At 28.4% G+C, this 22293-nt stretch overlaps 1 protein-coding gene across 1 annotated transcript in view; it reads right to left on the reverse strand.

The window, feature by feature from the left end:
* Positions 1 to 4179: 4179 nt before the first annotated feature.
* The window catches only part of Cul4 (cullin 4), a 50580-nt gene continuing 32466 nt past the window's right edge, over positions 4180 to 22293 (reverse strand). The window contains exons 5-17 of the mRNA XM_076481574.1: positions 21691 to 21853; positions 20851 to 21023; positions 17769 to 17955; positions 15621 to 15813; positions 14971 to 15008; positions 13902 to 13968; positions 12552 to 12748; positions 10615 to 10836; positions 9045 to 9150; positions 8166 to 8239; positions 6175 to 6273; positions 5850 to 6002; positions 4180 to 5032 (exon numbers count right to left, since the gene is read on the reverse strand). Coding sequence (XP_076337689.1) covers positions 4937 to 5032; positions 5850 to 6002; positions 6175 to 6273; positions 8166 to 8239; positions 9045 to 9150; positions 10615 to 10836; positions 12552 to 12748; positions 13902 to 13968; positions 14971 to 15008; positions 15621 to 15813; positions 17769 to 17955; positions 20851 to 21023; positions 21691 to 21853 — 1768 coding nt within the window. The 3' untranslated portion in view covers positions 4180 to 4936. The remainder of the gene's footprint in view (positions 5033 to 5849; positions 6003 to 6174; positions 6274 to 8165; positions 8240 to 9044; positions 9151 to 10614; positions 10837 to 12551; positions 12749 to 13901; positions 13969 to 14970; positions 15009 to 15620; positions 15814 to 17768; positions 17956 to 20850; positions 21024 to 21690; positions 21854 to 22293) is intronic.

The raw sequence follows: 22293 nt of genomic DNA on the forward strand, positions 1-22293 counted from the left end.
CAAAAACTGTTTTTTTTTGTTTTGTTTTTTCAAGAATTACTTCCAATTGTAAGGAAACTACATTCATTTATCCAAAGTAGATTTAAGCTCATAACAGTATATATCTATTTATAATTAAATTTTGTTTATTGTATGTTGGACCATGTCTAACTACTATTTGCACATACAGTTCATGTCACACTATCAAATTACATTAGTTATGTGCTTGCCTCGTGAAACATTTTAATTACCTTACTTGACCCACAAAAAATACTTTTTACATTTTGGTTACCTTTATATTAATAAATAAAGTACTTACCTGATTCTCAAAGACATTTATGCCTAATTTTTTATACTAATGGTTGTAATGCACTACATTTCTATTTACTTAAATAATAAATCAACATAAGACTAATAACATGCAAAATTTAGATAATTTCTTCATCTCTCTAAATTTTTCTGGCTTTCTGTCTATGTGACAAGAGCCATTACAAATTCATCTATGCTAGTCATTAAGTTTCTCATTGGAATATTGTTTGTACTCCAAGTAAAAGTGACTATCTGTTCTTAACAGAATTATGCAATAACATCATTTAATATAAGAAAACTTCAACTTTCTATCAGTTATACATAAAAGAGAACCATGAACATATCCTAAAAGAGAGGATGTGACATGGAGGTTTCATTTTTGAATGATAGCTCTGTAGGTTATAAAAATTATGGTTTGTCTCAGCAATTTATGTTTTAGTTTCTTACTCATTGAAGGTGTGGTGGGAAAATTGAAAAATAAAGAAACCTAGAGAAAATATGTGTCAGACTAGAGGAAATTCATGGTTTTTAAAATGTTTTCTTGTAGAATTAGTAATTTAAAAAAAAAAAAACATTTTTAAAATATGAATTGGTAGCTAAAATTTATGCTATACTAATTTATATAACAAACAAAAATTAGCTCAAAATTTTGAATGTAAGTCACAAACTTTGTTGTGTATAGTAAAACAGCCAGGTTGAAGGAGTTAAGAACGTTTCAATGTTACAAGTACTTTTTTGGGCCACAGGTAACATTTACTTTAATATTTGTATCACTTGAGAACTAGAATTTTCCATATTTCTTAATGTTAATTGAAGAAAATGCATAACCAAATAATCTTTGTTGTTCTAAGTTGTTACATGTGTATCTGCGTTTTGCACGAAAGCCAAATGCAAACAGTAAACCAAGTTGTTTGTAATTCATACTTTGAGTACATATATCCACCTTAAAGTACATGAGATGTGTATCTTGGTTATAAGGTATTTTTTTCACTGTGAACAAATTTCAGAACAATAAAAGGATATTCAAAATAAGATTTAAAGAATCATGAGTTAGGGCAGGGGAAAATAATTCATAACCTTCATACATGAGCCAGAAACACAGTTTGCTAAAATGGATAAAACCCTGTCTTATTATGTACAAGTCTATAACATTCAAACATTATTTGTGGAAATATACATAATCAAAGGAAAGGTATTTCACATCCAACCTTGAGATATGTGTTAACACTATATTAAATTTAATTTTTTAAGTAGCTATAAAGAAATTAAATGTTTGCAGTGAAAGAAAAAGGTAAATGGTAGTATATTCATTGACTTCAGACCACATGATATCCAACTGCCAGGAAATGTCAATCTGTTTTTAATATTCACACAAAAATCAACAATGACACTTTTGTTATGCCATAGCAAGAGCTAGTATTTTGTCCTGTCAAGTGACAGCTATTGAAAGAAAGAATGAGTTACCTGTAATTTCCAGACAAAATGACTTGTGAAGAAAATTCTTGGCCACAATAGTCATAAAAATTAATTAATGATAAATCACTGCATGGTCAACTACATATAAAATATACTCAATTCACCTATACAGAATATATTCTTGATGTGCACTTGAACAGAGTCACTATTTCCATGAAAGCAGATGATGAATTAACTCTCCTTGCTTATATGTTTGATGATGCTGGAACACTCATCTAAGGTGTATTTCCAAGGTTAGCCCTTTTTTTCCAACTTACTAAAATAACTGATCCATGCTATTGTTTGGTACACTTCCTTACTAAAAGGTAGGAAAAAGTCCATAATTTTCCATGTTACTTTTTTTTTTTTTTTTGCTATGTGGAGATATCTGAACATTCCTAATGATAAATACTAATAATTTCAGAGAAACTAGTCAAATGGCTTTTTCTTCCTTTGACAAAAGTAAATGTAGGAAGGAGTGAGAAAACAAAGGTGAATAAAATTAAGTGCCAAGTTTACAACTTGTATATTTCTTTTAAAGAAATACTATACTTTCTTAAGAGTAATTACTGTTTTTAAAACAGGAACAATAGGCACAACTTTTTCAAAAAGTCTAGAAATTTAACATGCATTAGTTACTGTCAAGAATGCAATTTAATCAGAAAAAGAGGAATAATCACAGAAAACACCTGTCATTGAAAGATTACTTAAAAAATTTTGTTTATTAAAATTACACTCACTGACTGATTAAATACATACACCATGAAGTATTTGAGCAGGTTCTTTGGAGTTCATATAATTCTGTTTGGAGAAGAACAGTATATATTATATAACATTATTTCTGTTCTATAATAATACTAGCACATTTAAGTAATGTAGCTTGAGCTTCTACAGTTTTTTTCTAATCACATGCAAGAAGAATATTTGTGTTGTATTAATCTATGTTTAATACATTTAGCCTGAATTACCATGATTTACATATCTCCCAAGGTATGTTAAATTATTGAATGTAACTAACATTCTTTGTTATTTATTAAGTCAAGTTTTAAGCGGTTGCGGGAAAACATTAACTTTTTTATACTAATTACAAATAAGTAAAAAAACAACTTGCAAGTAGTATCATTGTGGTCAGCACTGTCAATACTATTCAGGATTTATAATACTACTCAAAACGTTCAGTTTGGAATTATTTTCCTGTCCCAATGGGTCAAAAGCCATATCATCACACATGTTGCCTTGCATTCAAAATTTTATGAAACTACTACATTATGAAGATATGTCATTAAGTTTGGTATAAGTTAGTGTGTCGTATTGTATGTTGAATGCAGCATTAGTTCAAAGTAGGTGTTTGTGATGTTAAAATAGTAGGTCTCAGATATTATACAAATATTTGAGATTCCTGGGACAGAGAATATTTTTTTTAATTGTAACAATCACTTCACACTTGAACTAGTACCAAAACAGACTTGTTATTTTCACAAATTTTTAGTAAAAGTACTTATTAAAATATCTGAATTTTTGTGTATAAAAGACTTACAATCTTTACTAATGGTCTACCACATTTTGTGATGATACATATACTGCATCAAAAGTTATGGTATAAATACACAGCTCGTGTACATTATACAAAGGCCATTGTGAAAGGGTTAAGAGCATTAGTATCATAGATGAAAAATAATTTAAATCTGGTTGTGCATATACATAGCTATTATGGCATATTATTAGTAGCTTTTAAGAAATAGTGGTTTATTTCATTATAAAAGATCTACTGAAAACACAAATTTGCTGTCACTTCAAAACTTTAATACTGACCATGTAACTACTGATGTTATAATTATGCAATGCCACACTCTGGGCCAAACCTATTCTCAACTACACAGCAAAACTCTCTAAGTTGCTAAAATTATGCAGATCAGTTAGTACTAGTTAACAGGTTATAATTATAGATTGCAAACAGCAGAGATAAAATTTTCACTACCATCTTTTCCCCATAATTATATTTTTGAGATTTAAGTAAAATATTAAAGAATTCTCAAATAAGCTACACAAGCAATAAACTTGAGATAATTAATTCATTTTCATAGTAATGCAGTATGCTACCAGGAAATTTATATGAAATATTTATATTCTCATATTTTACTAGTCAAACATGTAGAATTCAAACATCCAAGTTCTTTTGAATATTTGAGGAATCTAGTAACAGATGATACATAAAAGATATAAACTTACAAACATGGATCATCTCAATTCAGAAGTGATTTAGTTTATATTTTCAGGAAAGTCCTCAATTTGAATCAACCACCACAATATTGAACTTTGTTAAACCATTATACTAAAGTTAAGTGTTTTTATTCTCTGTTGCAACTTTTAATTTTTTTGTGATTGAATAATGATAGCTTAAAATAATTAAACTTAAGAAATAAACACAGCTGCAAACAACCAAAAAGCCATTTTAATTTTAAGTACTTACATCTCTTCATACAAGCTATGCTTTGCCAGTGAAGTGGAACACAGATTGAAATGAAATTGTATACAGTCCACCTGTTTATTTAATACTACATGTACACAATGCTTACAAAGTAAAGATTACTGTTCCAAAACAAAAGGTTTTCAAATTCTTTAAAAATGTAACTACTTCATCCTTGATTCGGTTAAAATCATTTTTGTATTTTTTCTCGTATACAGAAATAATTTACAACACTGGGAATCTTTAAATTAATACATTTAAAGTTTGCTTTTTAGAACTTGAAAGCAACAGATAAAAAAAAAACTACAATCTTTTTTTTTTATTCTTAACAGGTAAAGTATTTCTTCAATAAACCAAAAGCTTTGTGAATCACAAATGCAAACATCTTTAAAAACAGAGAGAGAGAAAGGCTAAACTAGACATGTACTTGTAAGGCTGCCTGTTGTAATTACTAGGTAGAAAGTTGCACCTTGAAGCTGAAATCTGAAGAAAAGATGTGGCACAGAAATATTTACAAATGTGCTTGTTTCAGTCTATAGTGATTCTAGTCACTTTGCCACATGCTCACAGCCCTGGGAATTGGATGCCTTTAAAAGGATTTGGGAAACATGATGTTTGAAAACGTCCTCAACTTTGAATGGCTGGAAACAGGCAATGTATGACACAATGTTGGACATCTGTCTACAACACTAAGAAAAACTTACAAAGTAGCATAAAGACTTGATGTTATGCTACATAGTGATACTGGTTAGGATTGTCTTTGTCTCGCTCCAGGTAGTCTCTATCAATTAGGCTTTCAATTCGTTTCTTCAAGTCTGCTGGCTGTGGAAAATTAAGAGAATAAATTACAAGATAATTTATCTTCACAGAAATATAAACAAAATTTTAACTCCTTATTGACTTTTTTTATATTTGGAATATTAGTTTCAAAATTCCTTTTTATGCTAAAAATCAATAAAAATTGATACTTAGCATACATAAACTTTATTATTAATGCTTTAAAATATTTTCTACACTTATTAATTTATGCATAATCATGAAAAATAAGATTTTTCTAACACGATATCATTTTAAGCATGTTGATACAAAATAAACAATTTATGAAAAATTTTTATGCTTCTATTTGAAAAAAATTATATTTTAAAAATAAATTCTTCAGTTACACAGTTATACATCACAAAAACAAAATGATGCATTATTCTTAAACTTACCTGAATGCTTGTTCAAGTTCTTTGACATGCCTAAGATTAATTCAAGGCTTCTGAATATATTGTAGATAAATGTGTTACAGGATATCAACAACTTTTTGAGTTCAATGAATGGGAAGAACAAACAACATTAAAAAAAGAAAACATTTGGTTACATTTCAATCAATAATACAAGTAGCTTTTAAACCTAGAAAGTTTTTTTTTCTCTACAATGAATCTCAGCTGAAAACCTCAAAGGAACTTTGGACATAATACTATTGATATAATGGAATTTAGAAAAAAACTTTAATGTTTGATATTTCTAACAAATTGATTTATCTTTATCTCCATGTATTTAGTTTTTTTCTTTTTTTGGAATTCAAAAACTTACATCAACATAAGACCTGTTAAGCTATAGACACATGCTAAAACAGCTGCAGTTTACACCTTACTTTAACAGGGAATTTCAGCTGGTCATACAGCTCTGTGATCAGCAAGTTATGGGTCAAAGACTTTCTCATCTTCATAATTCTAACAATGGCTGCATCAATTTGATACTGACGATCTTGAAAAACTCTTTCTTGTGTTGTGGACTGTTCTTCTTGCTGCAAAACCAATAAAAGAAAATCAAAAGAAGTAAAATTTAAGTTTTATCAAATATTTATGATAAATGTTAAAATGTTTAACTTCATAATTAAATATCAATATGGAAAGATATTTATCAAAAACTTTTATCCACTTCACTTACACTTAAGTACAAAACAAAGAAATACTTACCGTTTCTTTCATCTGGATTTGGTTGATTTTTATCCTAAAGTATCTATTTGTAAAGTCATTGTTGAATTCAAACTTGTCTTTGTCCTCCACATCTCGACCCTATTGAAGAGCAGAGATATAGTTACAAAATACTTCAAATAAGAATGCATACAAGGGGTTGAATATATTGTATTAAAACAATTTTGAAGATGCAAGTTCCTTGACTTTAAATCAACTGTGGAACAGTACATTTCAGAATTACATTTAGAATTTGTTTGATGTTTCTAGGTAGTGATGACAAAAAAATTTGTTACTTTTGGGAAGAATATGTAACCCTTTTCTAACATAAAACATTTAGATACTCAAAAAAATAAAGACACGTTCAGATCAGAGATTCAGATTTTCCAAGCAAATGGTATTTGAAAACAAAGAAACACAGATCAACTTAAGGCAGCAGGATCATTCAGAAAGAAACCACAGATAAATCCTACCCAGTCTTGGTAAGGAAAGTGTGACCCATTACAAAAGGTGCAAATACATGAATACAAAGGTCAGTGACAAAAGCTGCTCTTGTTTCCTAGGCAACAGCAACACATTCAAGAATTTCTGTACAGAAAGCAACATAGGTAACAGTACTTAAACTACTTTTACAATATATCCATTCAATCACTGCACACCTCAAGAAACTAGAGAATGAAATGCTATTTCATACAAATACATATTGTTCAATATGTAGGACTTGGCATCTATGGATTTCTATTCAAATTGGCTCTAGGAAACTGCCACATTGATACACTATATGATCACAGAAATCAAGTTGGAAGAAGTATGTTTTAAACACGGCATCTTTACAGTAGATTCATCTTTGTTTTTGTGTAAAACCATGCTTGGGGGTAGTATTTCATTTTTTGTCTATATACAAGTATATTTAAACCTCATGTTTTCAGCAAAGTATTTTTGTTTAATTTTCTTTCACTTTTTTTTATATTGCTGCTTATAATCTTTTCACTCCTAATAGTTCTATCTTCTATTTACAAGTTTCTTTTCAAACGATAATTTAAAAATTTTACTTGTGCAACACCCATTAGTTAACAGTTAAAAAAAAACAATATATAAAAAATACTAATATCAATATAAAAACTGAACAATGTACAGCAACATTTTTATTGCAAGAAATTTTATATATTAAATATCAAGACATAAATATTGTTAATATAGATCTTAAACACAATCTACACAGCACAAACTTTGCTTCTGGCTAAACTTATGGCTATGAAGACATTTTAAAATTGTAAATTTGTGTTTTTCTCATAATCATCATAAAGAAATATTCAACAGAAATGCCTTCCCTATTGTCTGTCTAGCAACTGTAAAAAGTTTTTTTTTTGCATTTTTATTTAGTCATAAATTACTGACAATTTATGGCATAATAGTTACAACCTGAAGAACAAGACATCAGAGATTCAGCCATGATCATTAATGTTGCACATTTTTGACACCACTGAAAATATTTAAACTTTATGTTGACTTCATGCATGCTGAAGTTATTTTATTCACCGGTTAAACAAATTACCTTCATAATACAGCTCAAAGTATCAGATTAATAACCAAAACTATTCAGAATCAGATTTAAATCTTCTGAGACCCCCCATGAGATTGTACAGTTTACGCCCCTTCTTAAATGGTACTTGTAATTTTATAAGACCTAATGTGTCTACTGCTTAACTTCAGCATGTTCAACATAAATATGCAAGTAACATACAAAAACCTTTTATCACATGGACTCTGTGGAAAATAAACATACCAACATTAAATTTGTATCTTTCTTTTACTAAAGAAGATGAACAGTAATTTCACAATTTTTGTACTATTTAGTGAAGGTACCTTAACATACAAAAAAAATTAATGAATCTTAAACACTAAACTGTCTAGTTATTTTATACTAACATATCATTCATTGGAAAGATTCAAGCTACAAATATCCATAAAAGAAAAAAACCAAAAAACCCTACCCTTGGGATTTTCTGGACAACCCTAGCTTTACCACATGCTAAAGACTGTAGAGTTCGTCGTAATTCCCCATCCTCTGAAACATAAGTTAATCAAATGAATAACAGTTCCTACTGTGGTAAATGAATAACCAAGCATTATATAACATCACAATGCTAACTTCTATACAGCCAATGTAATTGTACAACTTCTAATGCTTGTGTCAACAATGTCAAAAATACACTTGATTTGATTTAGCTTTCTAATATTATAATACAAAGTTAATAACACCAACAATTCCAAATAATGTTGTTAAAGTGAAGGATACTCATAAAATCAAGCTAAATGAAAAAATCACGAGTTAAGTATCCTGAAACAGAAGAATGTAGAACTTGTTTCTTGTTCATCTTGGAACTTATATCTATCAAACCACCTTAAACAGAAATAAAATCATACTTCGTAAGTATTCCAAGCAGTAACCAACATATAAGGTAAGCGGTAGCACTGCCCATTTAAAGACGACCCAGATTATTCACTGGTTTGTATTTTAAATATCTCATCAATAAATCATCAGAAAGTGTTTCCCTTTATAACAACGAGTCAAGTTCTGGCAATGTCTGTAAATATCATAGCAAAAACTGATTTGTTTTTAAAACCTAAACAACGTCAACTAATTTCACCGAGGTGACAGTTTCAAATGGAACACCCACTTTGAAGAGTATTATTAATAATAAGTGGTAATTAACTGCTGAGCTCTACTGCTACAGTAAGTCTAAGAACACTATATTTACACAAACTGGATAATATCAATATATTATAATAAAGGTCTTTAAGAACTTTCATAATCAGTTTTTCTTTTCCTCAAAAAACATTAATACTGTTTTAGTGATTAAACAACTTACCAATGGAAGTAGCTTGTTTAATGTCTTCATAAGAAAACTGGTCACCATCATTGAATAGTAACAATACAAGAGCTTGAAACAAAGAAACCTGCAATTCTTTGTTACCCTATGGAAAAATGTTTAGCTCACATATTAACCAGACTATTACAAACAACTGTAAAATAAGATGTAAAACATTTTTTTGCATGTAATTTCACATAACTGTAAAGAGACTGGTAAAGTCCTCGTGAATATACACTGCTGGCCAAAATCTTAAGGCCAATGAACATAAAGACAAAATATGCATTTTGCGTTGTTAGACTCAACCACTTATTTGAGTAGAGCTTCGAAACACGAAACAAGGGAAAATGTGAACACTATGAAATTAGCCTAAATACTAGCTGGTCAAAAGTTTAAAGGCTTCAAAGTAAGTTTTAAACTAAAGGATGAAAAGTAACTTCATTCATGTTTGGATTTACTAAATAAATTTATACTGTGGAGGAGAAGTAATGCAATTATTTTTAAAAGAGATTTCTTAAATTATGTAATGAAACTTATAACTTTCACATACTAAATGATCAGAGAAAGGATGTGTTGTATTATTCCAAAGAAATTCTATGATAATTATGAAAACCCTTTTAAAAAATACCAGAACCATTTGAAGGCTGTATATAAAAAAAAAAAAAAAAGACCTTTATATAAAAATTAACTGGAATACAATTATTAGTTGTCATTCAGTTTATCCACACAATATACCATGTTCATTTGAATAGTAATGACAATACACACAAACTTTTGGGGGAGGAGCAATTTGAGTTCAAAAGAAATTTCTTTACCTTTTTTAATTCATTCTTTATTAAAAGTCGTATTTTGCAATCGCTACTAATAAAGCCACTTCATTCATATTTTGTAAGTTGAATGTTTGTTTTTCTGCTTATTAACTTCTGGTGTTTGTAGAAGTTATTAGTCATATATGCAAATTAAGTAATATTTCAAAGCAACTAATGTCTTTTTTAATTCATTCTTTATTAAAAGTCGTATTTTGCAACTGCTACTAATAAAGCCACTTCATTCATATTTTGTAAGTTGAATGTTTGTTTTTCTGCTTATTAACTTCTGGTGTTTGTAGAAGTTATTAGTCATATATGCAAATTAAGTAATATTTCAAAGCAACTAATGTCTTGTGCTTTGAAATGTTACAAGTTGCACTGCTGAATTGAAACTGCAAAACACATTAAGTGTTGTACTGCAGTCACAACCCATCAAACTAACCACAAGACCATGTCTGGAGATAATTTTAGTACTTTGTTTTTATTTTTAGCATTTAATAATATTTCATATACATGGTCAGAAAAAATAAAATATTCCATATCTTAGGAAACAAGAATTGTTTGTAACATCAAATTCTTTGGTACTTTAAAACTTGGTTATTAAAAATTTAACAAAACCTCCATGTTTAATTTTCTTTAAACATATATATAGAATTAGTGTTTTAATGAAAGCATTTGTTATTTTAGTAGAATTTTCATTTTCTGAGATAAAACCTTACATAGTTACAACCTAAAATATCTAAATATTTAATGCTACATACCGATGGAAATTCTGCACGAAGTACACAGTGTCCCAAATTTGGCTGCCACTGTAGTTTACGACCACTGTGTTTTCCCAAATAGAATTTTTTGAAAATCTCTTGATACTGAACCATCTCATGAGGCATGTGGACCTCCATAGGCTGATAAGTTGGCCAATAACCCATTGTAAGGATATTGACAGTCATGTCAATATTTCCTGAAGGACTGACGTTCTGAAGATACTGTAAACAGGTGCTTGTTATTCTCAACCAAAGGAATAACTACAGCTATGGTAAAATTTAATTATATTACATGTGTAACTAACTAAATTTAACCACTGAACAAGGTTACTCTGCCAATAAACATGGTGTTACATTCAAGTGCTATAAATAAATATGATTAAATGAGTATGAAACTATCTCAATTATTACAAAAAGTAACATTCTCAAACAGGCTGAAATGTTATATGAACAGTAATTTATATTAAATTTGGATATCTTACATAAATTAACAACATACTACTTACCACTTTCCTAAAATTATTTTGAAACTAAACATTTATTGCTTTTTTTTTTCTTTCACATCCATATAAATATATATATCCATGACCTTATTTAAATAACTTCATATTTTTAAGCAAATGCAATCATGAACCTACTGTAATAAATTTTGTTTTATGTGATCATTACATATTTAAAAAACACAAAAGGCATTATGTAAAACTATTATATGAAATAATGTATATCACATTGTAACAAAGAAACATTGGGTAAATTAATTTCTGGACCTTAGCGTACAGATATAAAACACACAAGCATATTTATAAATACCTGATTTACACTAAAAGCCTTTTACATTCTGCACTTACTAAAACCAACATTTAAGTGATACACTGTTTAATAAAAAGGTTCATAAGTAACACACAGAAGAAATTTAGTAAGTAGCACTTACTATGAACTTTTGGGCAATTCTGTAATAACTGAATAATGAAATTTGACAATCACTCTTAGAAGCATGTTTATGTCCCCCAAAAAAGAGAATATTTTAGCAGCAAAAGCAAATGAATCATGAGCCACTGGATTCCCAGTGCAAGTAGCCTAACTGCTAAGAAGTCACTTTTTGTCAAATTAATAACATATCATTTGTGAAAATTAAGAACTGTGTTTCTTAAGTAGTTTAAAATTACTAACTACAGAAATATAAACCATTCAACTATTTTATACATTAGCTTTGCAAGTCTTTAAAAAAGTTAGTTCATTAATACAACAAAAGGAAAATTATGCACAAGAGCCATCTTCTTGTACTCCAGGTTCATTATACCTTCAAACTTGGATACCTTATAGCTTTCAAAATTCATGAAAGAGAGGGAAGAACATAAAATACAGTTAGAAGGTTTGGTGATGAAGTAAATATAAGAAGCCAAACATGCACTTAAAGTTGTACTCCAGCACACTAATATATTTACAGTGATAACTGTACAGCTTAAGATCATACATTAGTTACACATAAAGTTACCAAATGTTCAAAGTTAACAATGATTGGACAGTGTTATGTGTGAAGGTGAACATTAAGGTTATTGAAGAACATATAAAACTATATACAAGTTAATCTATAGTTTCCTATCACAGAGCAAGAAAATAAACAAAATTATGATAGCAAGTATTTTTATAATTAAAAATAGAATGTATGACTGCTAAAGAAAAAACTACATAAGGCATTTTAGGTTTTGTATGATAAAGGATTACATTCCAATTTCTTTAAACAAGTATAGCTGTTTCAAAATATGATTTTATATTGCATTTGTAATTAAATTACATCTTACTTAGATACTAGCCAAACTCTCATGTGATGGCCACAAATCAAATTAACTAAAGGCTTTATGCAAAAAGAAAGACAATGCTATCCTTCTTTGTGAAGCTTGTTCAGTTTATTTGATACAACATTATTTCCGACTCACCTGTTTGAAATTCAACATTAACTCCCTGGAAAGTTCCATATCTTTAAACATTCCTTCTAGCTTACTAGTAAAGGCTGCTCCACATTCCTGTTTTAATTTTGACAACATGGACTTTTCAGCATCAACAGAAGCACTCTTTCCCACTAAAAGTCTCTTAGCCAGATCTTTCTTATAGAAAGCTTCAAAGACATCCTTACCTATGAAACAAAGATATAAATCATACATAAACCTACAAAGATTATCTTAGGGCACTGTATGAAAATTGTTAAACTGAAGTCAGTTCTATAAAACATTAGATCATTAAATCCTTCATTGAAAAGGTATTTTCATCTATTTACAAAACAATATCCAATAATTGACAAGAAATAAACAATTAAAGTTTTAATCATTAAGTTGGCAATTTTACTATAAAACACAACATTCAACTTTTTTTTTTTTTATTTAGAGTGCACTGTTATCACACTACAGCACAGTAGATTCAGCTTACATTTTTAATAAAATTTTTAAAGTAACTTCTAATAATGAGTTTCTTATTTCTTTTTGAAAACTAATTTTTTTATTATGTAAAATATAAGTAAAGAAATTTGTTTGTCATGTTATTATTTTTCTGTTACATTTATGACAAATTATCAAACTTCTTAGTTCCAACAAGTTTATCTACTAAAACAACTAAATCTGCAGAAGATATTCAGCTCTAATCTTGGTCTTTAACAAAATTTAGTTACATCTTCAATTTAGAAAATGCAAAGAAAATAATTAACATGAACTCTGATAATTTATTCAAAGACCACTTTTTACATAAAATTCTATAAAGTGCCAAAGTAATGAACAAAATAATTACTTAATAATTATGCCAAATCACTTATCTCTATTACAGTGTCCATATAGTTTATTACAAATTTATTTTTATAGGATACCAATAACTAAATAATTGTACTAATTTTAAAATTTAAATTAAAAAAACAATAATAATAACTATTAGAATTAAAATACTAACATCAATAATTTTTTCTTTTAGTACATATTTTAGTTACTGGTAGTACATGTTTGTAGCAAAAATGTTTAAATATTCACTAGGCATTCATTTATATTAACTAAATTAGAATAACCACTTATTTCGTTAAGTTGCCAAAACGCCTTGAAACTTTTGGCATACAAAGTTGAACAAAACTTGAAGTATTATAATATATCAGAAACTACTAAAAATAAAATTACAAAAACAAACAAAGGTAACTAACTGCTAAACAAGTTTTTATTATTTCTACTAGTATTTTCCTGATTTTGTTTTATTATTAATTACTTATGGGACACCACCATAAGAAAAACTACAAAGTTGTGTTTATATCGTACCATGAATGAATCGAAACAAAACCATTATTTTGTCCAATAACCTTTCTAGTTCCTCTTCTGTTGCTTCCTAAAATTCAAGGTAAATAAATGAGTTTTACAAAAGTGTACATGCATGTTACGAAATCAATGTCAACTATGGCAATAACTCTAGAAACACAGTGAAATAAAAAAAGAAAAAAAAAACATACATTTTACAACTGTGTCATGTTAAATTATACCACTGTTTAAAAATATACAATATAGACTGGTTTTATAGATATTTCACTGAAAGTAGTTATAGCATAAAAAATTTATATCATACATTTTAGTTAAATCAACAATCACAAAGCATATTTACTCACAGAATTTAATTGTGATTTTACCACTAACAATACACAGGTTTGGTTGACTTAAAAAGTAAATAAAAATAACAATACAATTTAATAGGTATTTTTACACTTGTATGTAATGTATTTAAAATAATCTTATATCATAAAGGAACTAAGCCTTTCTTTTACTAAGTTTATTTGTTATGTTTTATCTACTGTTAAAGGAGTGAAAGTATTTCAAATTTGACAAACTGCCAAATGAACTCAGTAACAGTCAAAAACTTGTATTGCAGATTTTCCCAATCCAATTCCTTTATTTATTTATTTCACATTATTACTATCTTTGAAGGAAATAGAAGTCTGTTTTGCCTTCTTTCTTTTCTTTATTACATTTCACATTACCTTCAATGCTGGTATGTTTCCCACTGGTGTCCCTTTTTCTATAAAAATACTTCAATTCATATATTATTCAAAAATGTAATTAAAATGTCTTTGCATTATTATGTTTCTTTACTAAATGCTTCAAAATTAAATTTTTTATTCTGTTTTGGTTTTGTTACAGAACAAACACCTGATTAACAATAAGGAAGAGGCTCAGTAACCTGAAATTCCAAGTTTAGTCAGTCAAAAAAAAAAGATTTAAAATCCAACCATAAAGAACATTAGGAGGTAAATTTTACACTGAAATGTGTTCAAATTTATCACATTACATTGGAAAATAAAAGTTTATTAGATTATTGAAACATGAACTATAAGTTTACCTTGTTTCCTGCACGAAGTTTTGAATCCACAAACTTAGCTGTAAATTTATGAGATTTCGAAAATGAAAAATAACATAACAGATAGATAATGAAAATTAAAATATATGTATATAAATGTTGGAGGTATCCCACACTCAACAAAATTTAAATTAACAGTGGCAAAATGTTATTTTAACTTTAAAATATTACATAATTAAGTGAAGAGTGTTAAAATGATCCCCTGAGAGCAATGTCAATATATGTAAATCTCACAATAATAAAATATTTAACTACAACTGACAGTAGATACTAAGAATAGAATATTAAAATTAAAGCATTTATCACTAATTAGTAAGCTTTATCAATGTGTTCAAAAACTGTATAAAATACATTTAGTTGTTTTATTTACTATAGTTAGCAACTGCAATGAATTCACTTTTTTCCATCCTAATACTCTAGTTTCAAATTTTATTTATGTAAAAAAGTTCTAAATCAAAGGATGTGCACCATACACTACTGGTCAACATTCTTAAATATCATTGTTAGAAAACATTTGGATTACAAATATCTCTGGGAAAAAAACAACTAACTTCATTCAGTGAAATAGCCCTTACTGAACCTTTTTTAGTCTCTAAAAACATTTAAAAATACAGTTAATGACTTTAGCTTACCTATTAATTCAGCAGGTTTGTTAGGTCTCTGGTTAATAAAGTACTCAAAAGCTTCTTTTAAAGAATAAACAAATTTCTCATTTTTATGAAAACAATCCATGACGACAGTGTCCAGTTGATCTTTGAAATCTAGAAGTTCTTGTACCATGGTTTTGTCTTTTTCAGGATTTGTTACAATGACCCGACCTTTTTTCTGGAAGAAGAGAAAAAACAGAAATTTGGTCAAATTAATATAACTAAAAATAAAGACTTAAAGCATCTAGATTAACCAATAAATGTGATTTTATGTCACTTTTGCCAGCTTGTTATGGAATGTAAAAACTTTATGCATCACAATTTTTATAAATAATGTAAACATAACAACAAACTACGTTTACAGATTTACTGACCCTCTTTTCACTGACTATATATTTCTGAAGTGGTACCCAAGGTGAATAACAAGATTTAAATGATTAATTAATTTTGAAATAACATTTCCTAGTGCATGTTTGAAATACACTCTCTTCAAATCAATCACGCCTCAAGAAACACCTTTATTATATTACCTACCTAATCTTAACTAACATAAAAAGATCTCTATTTCTAGATCTTACTTTTATAATATAAAGAATAAACGTGAAAATTATGATATAAAGTACTGACCCAAACATCTTTTTACATGCTGTCGATTGTTGGTGAAATTTAAGCCTATTTTAATATTAATGGAAGTAATGCACTAAATATATTTTTATTTAATTAAATAATGAACCAAAGAACATGGACTAATAACATGCACAATTTCCTCTAATAACCAAAATTTTCTGCCTCCCCAACCCAACTATGCAACAAGAGCTTTTAAAAATTCAATGAAACTAGCCATTGTGACTCCAGTTGGAATCAAAATTTTATTATACGTGAAACTGTTACTCACCTATTCAGAACTTAATGTAATACAATATGCTATTTGATAGATGAAAACCTTGACTTTTTACTGGTTAGAGGTAGTGCATAATTAAATGTAAGAGAGAAGTATTAACAAATACTAAAAGTCAGGAAACAACAGTGAATAATTTACATTTAATATTGTACTTTTTTAAGGGGTGATGGGTAAAACAGAGAAGAGGCTGAAAGAAAATGTATCATGTGTATCATACTAGAGGAAATTTGTGATATATATAGCCTTGTAGAATTAAGAACTTAAAACATAAATACTATTAACATATGAATTGTTACCCGAGATTTTATATTATACTAATAGGTATAACAAACAAAAGGTAGCTTAATGGAATTTTGAATGTAAGACACTAGAGCTTTGTGTCATGCACAGCAAAGGATACCCAGAGCAAGAGAGTTTATGTGATGTAATGTTTTAATTAATATGTTGTACCATAAAGTGGTCAAACCTAATTATCCTAATGATACAAACACACAAGTAATTTTGAAAAAACAAATTTAGAAAACAGAATATATAAATTGGTTATTACAAAAATCATCAATAAACCTAGATCTCAGTCAAACAATATAATGAGTCATACACATAAGAATATCACAAGTTATTTCCAATAAATTACTTAACTACTTAATATTCTAACAATGTGAAAAATGTTAGAATTTCACTTCAAAATCAAGTACTTTTATGAAAAAAGTAACAAAATTACAGCATCTCAAAAAGAGAGTTTAGAATTTTACAACTTTTGTAGCACATATTCATTATATAAGCAATTACATTAAGACGAAATACTGTAACTTAAATTTTTATTACCAGTTGAAGTAAATAAACTCAGTAGTTTGTCAGATTTGACAATGATATTTTTCTTAATTTTTATCACCAGTTTTGACCTTATATGAATAACTCAGCTATTGGGTGGCAAATAATTCAGAAATGGAGAGATACAGGAAAACAATTGTTAATAGTATGGAATGAGTTATAAGAATACCCTGTGATAAATATTACTGAAGTCACAAATATATAATGGTATAGTCTCTTCTAGTCATCTTTATTCATGAACTGATAAAGATCTATTATAATTGGATAGAGGGATTTTACTATTATTTTTATAATTCATCTACAGCTCCAAAGCTAGGAGTTTTTTTTCTGTGGCAACAAAATACAGACCATGGACACTTCAATCAACAGACCAACAGAATATCACCTGAAAGATCACTTACCTTAATATATTGATTAAAATAGGAACACAATTCTGACAATCCATCCTTGACTCGAGAAAACAGGCTATACATCAAACTTAGATCACTTATACGGTTTTCTTCTAAAAGCTGATCTAGACCTTTTTGAAGAATACTAGAAAGGTGTTCCCCCAATAACTGTCTTTCTACAGTTTGAATTAAAGCTTTCCTGGATGGAAAAAATAAGATAAAAAAAATGTTACCATTTGTGTGGTCACTTTGTTGTTAAATGTTACACATGCTCATAACATGTATTTAGAGGCAACATTTATTTCCATCTGTTTCAAGAAAGAGTCAAAGTAGACAATATTTCAATCAATGACTTCAAATTTTTATAATGAAACTTACATTTCACAATAACAAAAACTTCAAATTATAATTTGAAAAATAAAATGCCTATCCTAGTGTTTTTGAGGCAGACTGATAGCATTATGACTCACCATCACATGCTAATTCAGTAATTCATTTTTTTTATCAGTAAGCTGAAGCTCTTAGTAAAAAAAAGAATTAGAGATTAAATAATCATTACCAGACAAAGAGAACAAAATAACCAGAAAGTAAAAATTACATTACGATGAACTGCAATCTGCTCAGTTTTACTGAAAAAACAAAGTCAAGAAATATCAATTTATTTTGTCCTAAATAAATATTCCAAAACACCGAATAAACATTACATTACATTTTTTTAAAACTATATCACCTCCAATTGTGTGAATTCACCATTCCTGTTGAGTGGTTTGTGTTATTGCATTGTGAGAAAAAGGAAATACTAGATAACATTATTTGAAACTTCATAGGAACTTGGTATAAACTATATCATTTGCAAATGATTATTTTTAATGCAGTATTTGTATGTTTGTTTACTGCCAAGTACAAAGGTACACAGTGAGCTGTCTGTGCTCTGCTCATCATGGGTATCAACACCCAATTCATAGCATTAAAAGTCCTCAGACTAGCCATTGACCCACTGAAGGCAGACATTTGCAGTCATGAAAATTTCAGAGACTTCATTGTTAAAGGTTTTTAAGAAACAATTAACATTCCTGCATATATTTTAGATTTCAATAAATAAATTTTATGTCTGCATACAGTCTGTAAAACTTCCATATGAAGTTGTGTTTTTCAAATTTGTAAATTCTATTTGTTCTTATTCAAAAACTACCACAGACAGTTTCATTGTGTTTATTAAAAAATTTTTCACATACCAAAATTATAAGTCAGTCAACTTTCTTTTAAGTTATTAATTAGAAAGTTTCTAATATATATTTCTTTACAGCAACTTTCTCTGTCCATTCAAGCAGTTAGATGGGCCATTAATCCTTTTACAATGGTTTTGGTATAATATACACAAGTTTGAATACACATCTGTACATGTTAAGTATTTATACTATAACTTTTGATGTGTAATGTGATACTGTATCTTCACACAATTTGGTAGACTTTTGGGAAAACACTGCAAGTCTTTTAAACACAAAAAATCAAATTTTTAAATGAAGTACATTCACTAAAAGTTTGTTTGTGAAAATATTGAGTCCATTTTGTTACTAGTCTGAGTGCAAAGGGATTTTCATGTCATGATTAAAACTATTCTTTGTCCTAAAAATCTCAAATATTATTTGTGTAATTCTTGAAACCCCTAAGTACATTTCAAGTTTCTCTTCAGTAAAGATTTACATTTTGTCTGTTATTTTATCTACCCCAACTATAAGGGGTCTGTCAATTTGACTGATCTCGTAACCACCATAAAAAAAATTAGGAAATATAGATGTTTAGTCTAAATAGCTTAAGTTTTATAATGTTATATATTTGTACATGTTCATTACTTTTATTGTACTGACCTTCCTGTCATGCCAGACTACCATCACACAACTTGTATTGATTCAGCACACATGCACTCATGTTAATATATCCAATAATATAAAACTAACCTTTAACCTTCCCTATTTTGGCTGTGTTTTAGTGGACTTGTAATTTTTAATACACAGTCACATTTCAATTATTATAATTATACATGTATATAGATTATTACTATTTAGAAATAAGTTATTAAACTAATTGTTCTTAAAATATAGAACAGTATATAAAGAGTAAAGCAAACAATTATCTCTTATAGCTATAAGCTTTAAACTTAGTTACTGCTGGACACAGGTTACTAAACTTTTTAAAATCTTGTATGTGGAGGAAATGATTTTTTTAAGGTTTTATATATAAAGTTGAATTACCAAAAAATCATAAATAACTATACTGATATCACAGAATTTCAGTATAACTTATCAAGCTTAGTAACTGAGCTGTATTTAGGTCTAAACAAATACGAAATTTCAAGTAGACTGACACACTATCTACCTCCTTGAAATCTTGGTTAGAAAGAAAGAGGTAGCATGTTAATGGATTAAAATGGTTGAGAAAACCACTAGAGGGACATTCTAAGCTGTTGATTGGTTATCCACTTGTCATATATTAAAATAAGTGTATATAAGGGACCGTTTCCAAAAATGGAAAGAGATGAACAGGGCCACTGTGTTTCATTCAGTACATAAGCCATATCTCAGCAAAATAGAAAGATACAAGGTTCTTATTTGATATTCTAGCTTGCCATATGAAACTACAGACATAGTATTTGACACCAAAAACATCTAATTTGAATCAGTGCTGCATTCATCATATCACATGGCTCACAAAGCTCAATATTTAGGTGCATTTGTTGCAAATTTAATTTTAAATTAAGAAATTAATTAATGTATAATACTCAAATGTGAAATATTATTTAAGTTGATAGCAAACTTACTGACAATTTTTTAAAATAGTTCAATAAAATGTTGAATGCAACTCAACAAAAGGACTGTCATTAAAATAAAAATTTAATAAAGTGAAAAATGTTGTAAAGTTACCTCAAACTTTTTTCAATTATACTGCAACACAATTCCAAAGAACTATAAAATTATAAAAATTTTTTGCAAACTCTAAAAAGTATATTAATATCATGTGCTATTCAAAGGAAAAAAATTGTTTATTTGTAACCATGGCAGTACTATAGAAGAGTGTGTTACGCATGTTAACTTACTTAGTTGAGTGGTCCAGATAATAAAGTAGTCGCTCCCATTCTTCATTTAATCTTTTATCAACATGTCTCAAATAAAGAGGAACTTCTTGTTCCTGCATCAATCTTTGACCTTCACTCGCATAGAGTTCTTCTGTAGCCTTCAAGAAACGACCTTCAAATGTTTCTTGATAAATCTGTTCAACCACAAACACAACTTTGAATTAATGAGTTAATATGCTTGAGATTCTGAACATATACGTATTAGAAAACAAAATGAAATCAATGTTGAATTTGTATTAACTGATATTAATGTGTCACACTTTGGTCAAATGCCAAATGAACTGCACTCTTGAAAATTACAACATAGACCAAACAAAAGTACAGACAAAAAAACGTTTGTTTTGATTTAGTCATTTTACATAAGGCTGCATAATGGCTATCTATACTATATATCCATAGGATTGAGCTGAAAGACTGAAATGCAGGATATCAACAGCAGCTACCACTAACTCTTGAGTTGCTCCAACTGAACAGTGGGATTTAGCAATCACTCTTACAATGCACCCACAGCCCTAAAATGTGTAGCACATTTTTGCAACAGAGAAATTAAAATCACTAGGCCATATCAAGCCTACAAATATTAAGATGTGCTTTGTATCCTGTGATGGAAATGTAACAAAAGACTAAACAAAAACTGTTAAGAAAACATTGATGAAAATAACTCATTAAAAAAGATGCTCCTTAAAACCTACTTAATGATTTTAATCAATTTTTAATTAAAAAGAAATGAATATTTCTAATTACTTATTCAGCTTAAAGTTCACTTTTACCTTTAAATTTTATAAAGTTATCAGTACTAACTTGTAGATCAGAAAGCATTCTGAAAAGATTTTTTAGCAAAGTTCTGTCAACAGTTTCACCACATCTCTCCTCTCCAATTAGTACCAACAGGCCTTCCACAGTCCTTGACTGGACAAGCTGGTTACTAATGATGTGTATTCTAAATAGTTCTAACCCCAAGTCCCTGAAACAGTAAAAATAAAACCTACTATTTAGGACAATAACATGGCTCCAACACAATTTTCTCATCAATAGACATCTGATGTGTTATGCTTGTAAAAATATATTCAGCAAATAATGTAATATATTAAGTAAAAGAGTACAAACAATATTTACACAAATGTATTTCATATATACTTGGGAAAATGTTCATTGCAATTCTGAGACAGAAATAAGTAGGATACATTAAACTGTGCATTACAGATTTATTACAAAATTATAAAATGTGACATAGAAAAATAATTTTTCCAGAGTAAAAAAATATTTATTTTAAAATTTTAAATCACTGCTTTTCTACAAGTACAAAGAGAACATTATTTCAAGAATGTTAGTTTAGTCTAAAGTTTTGTATACCTTGTAAATTTTCACATAATTATGTTAACGTGACAACAATTCTCAATAGGA

The sequence above is a fragment of the Tachypleus tridentatus genome, chromosome 13, assembly GCF_004210375.1.
Source record: "Tachypleus tridentatus isolate NWPU-2018 chromosome 13, ASM421037v1, whole genome shotgun sequence".
NCBI lineage: Eukaryota > Metazoa > Arthropoda > Merostomata > Xiphosura > Limulidae > Tachypleus > Tachypleus tridentatus.